Source organism: Eulemur rufifrons, chromosome 4 (assembly GCF_041146395.1).
Source record: "Eulemur rufifrons isolate Redbay chromosome 4, OSU_ERuf_1, whole genome shotgun sequence".
Classification (NCBI taxonomy): domain Eukaryota; kingdom Metazoa; phylum Chordata; class Mammalia; order Primates; family Lemuridae; genus Eulemur; species Eulemur rufifrons.
Window position 1 is genome coordinate 66,944,093 of NC_090986.1, and position 9,135 is coordinate 66,953,227.

Below are 9,135 nucleotides of genomic sequence, written 5' to 3' on the forward strand. Positions count from 1 at the left end.
CAGATACTGGTATTTCCTTGGAGGGGAAGGACACATCATCATTTCTTTTAAATTTTAATCTTCCAAAAACACTTTATTCACAGGTAATGGCTATTCTGGTCAACATTTTTGGAGGAATCATGCGATGTGATGTTATTGCACAGGGTATAGTCATGGCAGTAAAAGATTTGGAAATCAAAATACCTGTTGTGGTACGGTTACAGGGTGAGTGTAAAAGATATCTTGCAATTTTTCTTAATTGCTTAAAAGTTCATATTTCCATGGAGTTTAATTCATTTAAAATGTAGTTTTCAAATAGCTGTGTCTTTTAAATGAAAGCATTATATGATATGAAATTTAAAAACCATGGTTTTTAAAAAATTTCTAACATTGGAGCAAAAATGTTCATAGTTTTGCTTGGTATAATTTGCTGTGTTTTTTATTTGTTGTTATTTTTCTTGCCTGAATTGCCATGGATATGGTAAAGTAAAATATATTATGAGATAACTCTGGGCTTTTGTGGTATTTTCTTTGCTTTAGAAGCATTTATGTTAAATGATGGGTGTATTCCTATGTTGAAGTTTCATATCTGTAGTATGTTGTAGCAAATATTTTAAATGCTTTTGTGTGTATACTTAATTTATATTTGCATAAATCATTTCCAGGTACACGAGTTGATGATGCTAAGGCTGTCATAGCAGACAGTGGTCTTAAAATTCTTGCTTGTGATGACTTGGATGAAGCTGCTCGAATGGTAAATGAGCTATGTTAATCTAAGGACAAATTTTCAGAGTGTATAAGAGATTTATAAATATTATACTTAGATTCTAAAATGAACCATGTAATTATTAATATTGCTAATAGTACTTCAGCTAAATATTATAGGTATAATGAACTGTTAAGGAAAAAAGTTATTAATGACATTTGTTAAAGAATGGTAAGGCAGACTTTATTCAAGTGAACTATTGCTTTAGATATAGAGACTACTGCAGTGGGATTTTGCAGTAGGGCAGAAAGATTGGGCTCAACTCCAAATACAACGTGGAATAGTGGGAATTTATAACGAAGGAGCAGGGTTGGGTCAGTGGAGGAAAATTACTAAGAGGAAACATCATGAGCAGAGGGGGATCCTGTCTAAACTGACTTAAGCAAGATTCTTGATAAAATTGGAGAATGAAGAGACAAAACATGGAAATTCAACAGTCAGGGCCAAGGTGAAAATATGGTTTAGAGGAGTCTGATGAGAGTTTGGTCAAGGAGAGAATTTTTGTCAGAACCTTTTATACCTGTCATCCATCTTAAACAATGATCAACTGATGCTCAGTCTTGTTTCATCTGTATTCTTACCTACTTTCTTCCACACCCATGATAATTTTGAAGCAAATCCCAGACATTATGTCATTTCATACATTTCATCATGTATCTATAAAAGATAAAGGTATTGATAATGGTATAAAGGAATTACTGTTATTTGTTTTAGGTGGGATAATGGTATTATTAGGTTATGTTTTATAAAAAAGAACCTAGTCAGTATTGAAATTTCCCAGATTGTCTCATATCTTTTGTCTAAGTTCTTTGTTAGAATTAGGATCAAAATAAGTCTCTGCATTGCTGTTGGTTAGTATGACACTAAGTTTTTAAATCTATAGGTTCTTCTTTGCTTTTTTTTTTTTTTTATTCTTTTTTTTTTTTTTTGAGACAGAGTCTCTCTCTGTTGCCCAGGCTAGAGTGAGTGCCGTGGCGTCAGCCTAGCTCACAGCAACCTCAAACTCCTGAGCTCAAGGGATCCTCCTGTCTCAGCCTCCCGAGTAGCTGGGACTACAGGCATGTGCCACCATGCCCGGCTAATTTTTTCTATATATATTTTTAGCTGTCCATATAATTTCTTTCTATTTTAGTAGAGATGGGGTCTCGCTCTTGCTCAGGCTGGTCTCGAACTCCTGAGCTCAAAGGATCCGCCCACCTCGGCCTCCCAGAGTGCTAGGATTACAGGCGTGAGCCACCGCGCCCGGCCTTTTTTTTTTATTCTTTTCTGTAGTTTATTTCTTGAAAAATTCAGGCTGATGGTTTTGTAGTTTTCTGTAGTCTGGATTTTAATGATTGCATCCCTGGGATGTCATTCCTTTAATGTGTTTTCTGTCCCCCTGTATTTCCTATAAACTGGTAGTTCGGTCTAAAGGCTTGACCATATTCATATTTAATTTTTTGGAATAGGTAACAATAATATTTTGTAGTTGGTGCTCTTAATTCCATAAGGAGGTATATAATGTCAGATTATTTCTCTTTTTTGGTATTAGCAGCCATTGACAATCATAGCTTAGATCCAGTATTTTGTTTATGGTTGCAAAGTGGTGGTATTCTAATTCTGTCATTCTTCATTTATTATGTGGGATTCTCTAAAAAGTAAAACTTCCCTGTGTCAACTATTTGTTACCATGAAGTACGTTTTGCATGGGAAAAGCAGGGTAATTACTAGATTGTTTGCCTTTATTGTTCAGTTTTCAAAATAATAAGTTTATTCTGTTATGTCCTATAAAGGTGACCCAGGCTTTTTGTTTTTATTTTTTGTATTTTGTTCCCTTTTTTTTTACATTCAGGTGTTGGGGGGGGTGTGTGTGTCTGTGTGTGCGCACGCGTGTGCGTGCATGCGTGCACATGTGCACGTCTGTTTGTGTGCTGTTTTGACCTCATAGAATTAAACATATTTGGTTCATGTGGTTCAGCTCATTTCAGTTATTTCTTAGTGATTCAAATTGTTCCATATGTGGTCATTGGGACCCTCCTCTTCAAGTTGACTCCTGAGTGCTTTTGACATGCTCTCTAGTGTGCCTTCTGATATGATGAGAAGTTTCAAGCTCATCTCCACATTTCTTAGCTCAGACCTGGAATGAGTCAAATGGTATTTAGAGACCACAATTTGGGCCTTATGGATACTCATGGCTACTGGGTAGGTTATTGTTTCTGGGCCTTTTAAGTGGCAAGTCTATGAAAATATGTATTTTTTAAAGAGATAAATATCAGTTCATACTGATATTTGCAATACAAATCCAGGAGTATAGGTTTTTTCCTTATCTGGCATCGGTTTCTCCTTTTTTCAATGCCATAGTATCATAGTTATTCATTCGCTTTGTCCGTTAGTACATACATGACAGTTTTACAGTAAGAATATCAATAGTATGATTACTGAAAGCAGTTTTTAAGAATTGTATCTGCAATTTTTTCCTGTCCTTTGGGGTATTTCCCACAACTTATTGGATTTTAAAATTCATGTGAAATAAATCTCTTTGTGTTTTGCCCTAGCTTGATATAGTTAGTTTCATTTTTTTAAAAAAAGGTTGTTTAAAAAACAAAAAAACAACCTTTTGTTATATTTACATGGTTCCAAAGTCAAAACTATTAATTTAAAACAAGGTATATTTAGAGAATCTAGCTTTTATATCCATTTCTATTTCATTCTTTCCCACAGGTAACCATTGTTCTTTTTTTAAAGTTGTTTTTGGTTTCACTTTTTTAAACATAGCAAATTATATGTATATATGTTTACAATATTCCCCCCACCCATCCACAGGGGATATCTTCCAAGACCCCCGGTTGATGCCTGAACCATGGATGGTACTGAACCTTGTATATATTAATACTGTGTTTATTCCTGTACATACATACTTATGATAAAGTTTATGTATTAGACACAGTAAGAGATTAGCAACAACTAATAATAAAAGAGAACAATTATCACAATATACTGTGATAAAAGTTACATGAATGTTTCTCTCGTCTCAAAATATCTTGTACTATATTCATCCTTCTTCTTGTGATGAAATGAAATGATAAAATGCCTACTTGATGCATTTAAGTGAGGTGAATGATGTAGGCATGATTAGGCTGCTATTGACCTTCTGATAATGCTTTAGAAGGAGGATCATCTGTGTTAGGTGATCTTGGACCATTCAGCCATTACGGTGTCAATGGTTGGATGTCAGGAACAGAGGATGTCAGTGACTAGCAGGAGGGTAGCTTATACAGGGTGGATATGCTAGAGAAAGGGTTGATTTATATCCTGCTCAGAGCAGGGATGTGCAAGATTTCATCACACTTCTCAGAACAGCACACAGTTTAGAATTACGGCTTGTTTATTTCTGGTATTTTTCATTTAGTATTTTTGGACCACAGTTGACCATGGGTAACTGAAACTGTGGAAAGTGAAACTGCAGATAAGGGGGGACTCCTGCATGTGTGTGTGTGTGTGTGTGTGTGTGTGTGTATCCTTCCCCTTTCCTACTTTAGATGAATGGTAGCATATACTAGCATATACTTTCTTTCTTTTACTTAACAACAATATATCTCAGAGAACACTCCGTAATAGATATAGAGATGTTCCTAGATGAGAACTTTAGATTGTGTTCCACCTGTGTCTACAGACATTTCATGGAATACTCCTTGGGGGCATATGGTTTAATCAATAGTAGACTCTTGAGATTTGCTGACTTAATGCAATGGTATTTCATAAGAATAATAAAAGTCTTTTTTAAAATTTTATTTATTTATTTATTTATTTTGTATGTGTCAGTCTCCACGAGTGGAGAAAGACCCTAAGAATAATAAAAGTCTTATGTCCTTCTTTGGTTAAGTATGTACTAGCAAATAAAATTTAACTGTAGCTTAGAGACCGAGGAATTTATACTCAATCTCAAGTTATAATTAAACATTTTGAGCAAGGGAATGGTAGAGAGAAGTGTTTGAAAAAGCCTGTTTTAACTTTGAAATGTGCGATAAATTGGAGAAAGGGATAAAGCGAGGGATAGTAGGAGTCTGTCTAGTACAATAACTAGATATGAGGTAAGGTGAAAGTCCCTAAAATACACTTGTTTGTAATGAAAGCTTGAATTAAGAAGAGCTTGGTGGACATGGAGAGGAAGGAGAAGAATCAGTAGGAACTTGCTCAAATAGATCATGGAGATAAAAGTGAACAGTTGACTTAATTTGTGACCACAGTGCTTTTTGTTGACTGGGAGATTTTGGAAGTCATAACAATAATAATATTAAATGTGATGATGATAATATTAACAACTGCTACCATTTATTGAGTATTTACTGTGCATGCAATGCTAAGCTCTTTTCTTCAAGAATTGTCTCATTTAATATGAGATGGGTCATAAAATTTCCACTTTTACAGATAAAGAAACAGGCTAGATAAGTTACCGTATTCAGCATCATGTGTCTTAAGCATCAGAGTGGGGATCTGAATCCAAGATGGCTCACCTTCAAAGCCTTTTCTTAACTACTCTGCTGGGGAAGAGAGAAGTTGAATTTGTTTTTTGGTTTTAGATGTATCTAAATTCATATGATATTTTATGTGGTAACAGGTGGATATTCTCAGACAGATTATAGAGGGCATGACAATTCAGGTTGGCCATTATTAACTTACTGACAGAAAATAAAATACTAATTCCTAGATCCAAACTCCTATCCCAATATTGTAAGTTAATATTGTACACTTTTTTCAAAACAAACTTTTATTTAGACATGCTGTGAATTGTGGAGTATCCAACAACGACACTCACTGTTTCTGTCTTTAAAAAAAATTTAGATAATAAGATATATATATATATATATATGCACATACATATATATCTTAATCAGAAGTATTTAATTGAAGTGTGGGTTATGAAGAATGTCATACTTCTCTGTCCTTTGACAGAGTGAATTGCTTGTAAGAATGTGATGTGATTTATAACAATGTCAGAATAGCCCAGATGTTTTAAATGGAAAAGATTGAGTGTGCACTAATTTTGCATTGACCTATAGTTCTGAATTTATTTTTTTGTGAAAATAGAGTCAAAGATGCTTATTCTTCCCTTTCAGGTTGTAAAGCTCTCTGAAATAGTGAACTTAGCCAAGCAAGCCCATGTGGATGTGAAATTTCAGTTGCCAATATGATCTGAAAACCCAGTGGATGGCTAAAGGTGTTATATGTACTATAATTGTTAAGAATACTGTGTTCTGTGTTATTGTTCTTTTCCTTTTTAGTGTGTGGAGATTGTAATTGCCATCCAGCCACACAAACTTTTAAACGCATTTGGTCTGCATTTAATTATGCTATTCGGAATGAACTCAGTTTGTATAATATAAAGAACATGTAATGCAGGTATCTAATTTCTTTTGTTGCAGCCAGTCTTTTTCGCTTCTCCAACAGAATGTCACTTGCAGTATGTCTGTTTGTTATTGTTGGATACAAAGTTCTTCATTGATAAGAGTCCTATAACTAAAATGAATATGAAGATAAAGCTTTATTCTTTAGTGTTAAAATATATCCAATAACCAGCCTCATTAGTAGAGCAGTGTATGAAAACAATGTTTTATAGAAAAACTATTTGTCTTCAGCACCAAATACATAATAAATGTATCAGTAACTATTTATAAACAGCTTTCAAACACTCCTCAGAATATTCTTTTAAGTATTTCAGTGAAGTAACTTGTTAATTATTTGAACATTGTTTTAATTATTACAAAACACTGATAACTGTAAGTCTTCATGATTCTGTGGTACTAAGAAACACTTGTAGGTTTGTATCAATAAAGACTATTTAGTAAGGACTTAGTAGATAAAATTAAGAATGTCAATTTAAGTTAATAAAAATATCCCAATGTGATTTGGATTGATGGTTTTTGTTTTTTTTGTTTTTGATTTTATTTGAAGTAAACAACAATAGAAGGTGATGTGTTCATCATTACAGTAAACATGTCTAAAGAACCAATTGTAGATCATATATTTGGGCATGACAGTACATATTATAAAGCTGCCTATTGATAGTTCACTGGAATTCCGCTGCTTATGTGTGTGCTATCTGGTACATACTCTAAAGAAAATAAAACACTTCATCCTTTGTCTTCCTTCATGTGTGTGTGTGTGTGTGTGTGTGTGCGCGCGCGCGTATGTGTGTATATACATATTTTCACCTTTTGTTCACTGCATAAACCCTGATATTTAACTAATACTATGGAAGGAAATATTGACCAAGCAGTAGACTATTTAACCATACTGGTAAATTTGAAAACTTCTGCCTATTTTGATATTCTTAAAATATGATTGAATGTATACACTGTGAGAGAAAACACAGCATAGTAATTATGAGCACAGAATTTGAAAGTAGACTATCTGTTTTGAATCTTGGCGCCACTACTTACTAGCTAATGAGTTTTTTAATATTATTAAACCTCAGTTTCCTTAGCTCCTTTCTCATCAGTGGAATTGTTTAGTGGGAGAAGAGAGACAAAGCAAGCAAGATAGTGGGAACATGAGAGAATTTATATATAGAAAACATATAAATATATATTTTAGCCAAATATATATTTGGTTGTTGATATGTTAACATATCAGAATACATATTTAATATATATCAGAATATTAGAGCCATAAACCATTTAAAATTGAGATGAAATTATAAATCCAAACCTTTAGTTTTGAATTTTTAAAAGTTTATTCCAAAGAATGCTAGCCAATGATTATCTCAGAAAAGATTGGCATTTGTGTTAGTTGGGATCTAGCCAAGAATTAAAAACAATGCTTGGTATTTCAGAGAGGATATAATACAGACCACTGGAAATACTAGTTTTTTAGTTATCTGTTTTTGCATAACAGTGCAACTTAGTGATTTTCAAACACCACCACTTATTATCTCATAGTTTCTATGGGCCAGAAATTTGGGAGTAGTTTAGCTAGGGGTGGTTTTGGTGCTACAGTCATTCAAAGGTGTCACTCACTGAGCCTACAAGACCCGCTTCCAAGATGGCTCACTCATATGGCTGTCAGCCAGAGGCCTTAGTTTCTCACCATGTGGTCCTACCCACAGGGCTGCTTGAGTGTCCTTGCCACATGGCAGCTGGCATTTCCTTGTGCTTGTGCTCCCAGGGAACAAGGAGGAAACCACAGTGCCTTCTGTGTTCTGATTTCATTGTCACTTCTGCCACACTGCTTATTAGAAATGAATCTTGGCCGGACGTGGTGGCTCATGCCTGTAATCCTAGCACTCTGGGAGGCCGAGGCCAGCAGATCGTTTGAGCTCAGGAGTTAGTTCGAGTCCAGCCTGAGCAAGAGCGAGACCCCATCTCTACTAAAAATAGAAAATTATATGGACAGCTAAAATAAATAAATATATATATATATATATATATATTAGCTGGGCATGGTGGCGCATGCCTGTAGTCCCAGCTACTCAGGAGGCTGAGGCAGGAGGATTGCTTGAGCCCAGGAGTTTGAGGTTGTTGTGAGCTAGGCTGATGCCACAGCACTCTAGCCCAGGCAACAGAGTGAGACTGTGTCTCAAAAAAAGAAAAGAAAAGAAAAGAAAAGAAATGAATCTCTAAGTCCAACCCACAGGGGAGGGAAATTAAGTTCCACTTCTTGAAGAGAGAAGCATCAAAGAGTTTTTTCACGTGTTTCAAAACCATCACAACTCCATGCTGGAAGGCTGAATGAGCAAACAGTGGATGCTGAGTTAATTCAGAGATGAGTAACTGCTAGGACTGAGGTAGTAACCGGAATCTAGGAGCTTAGAAGACTTCTGATCCTTGGACTGCTAAGAGGAGAGTGCCTTGGCTTCAAACCCTGCTTCCAAACTGGAGAATGGGGGAAAATGGTGAGAACATAAAATTAGGGAAGGCAAGGAAAGAATGTTTCAAGGATCGAGTGATCAATAGTGTCAAATACAGCTGAGAAGGTAAGTAAGATAAAGGCTAAAAAGTATCCAGTGGGAATTGAAACAGGAGGTAAGGAATCTTGTCAAGAATGATTATACTGAAATGGATGTTGGAGGAGGAAGTCAGGTTGTGGAGAATGAAGAGTTGTAACAACTGGTTGGTAGTTACTTATTCATGCTAACACTTTATCTCATAAACACACATATACACCCTTGAATACTTTTTATACGGGGCTGAAAACTTCCATGTAGCTCTACCTGCTCCATATGGGAAAATGCTCGCTTTAACATTTGAACTCTCTATAGTTGAGTAGATCCATATAGACCACTACAGTTTCTACAGAAAATAGAACAAATTTTGACTATTAGATCAATTTTGCAGTTGCAAAGCCTACAATACAAACACACTTGATACGGGCACTTGGCAGCAGGTGCACATGTGAAGGGGAGAAACAAGCAA

The 9,135-nt window shown here is 35.2% G+C and overlaps 1 protein-coding gene across 1 annotated transcript in view; it reads left to right on the forward strand.

The window, feature by feature from the left end:
- The window catches only part of SUCLA2 (succinate-CoA ligase ADP-forming subunit beta), a 45,012-nt gene extending 38,383 nt beyond the window's left edge, over positions 1-6,629 (forward strand). The window contains exons 9-11 of the mRNA XM_069467297.1: positions 84-204; positions 645-733; positions 5,842-6,629. Of these exons, the coding sequence (XP_069323398.1) occupies positions 84-204; positions 645-733; positions 5,842-5,916 (285 nt within the window). The 3' untranslated portion in view covers positions 5,917-6,629. The remainder of the gene's footprint in view (positions 1-83; positions 205-644; positions 734-5,841) is intronic.
- Positions 6,630-9,135: the final 2,506 nt, after the last annotated feature.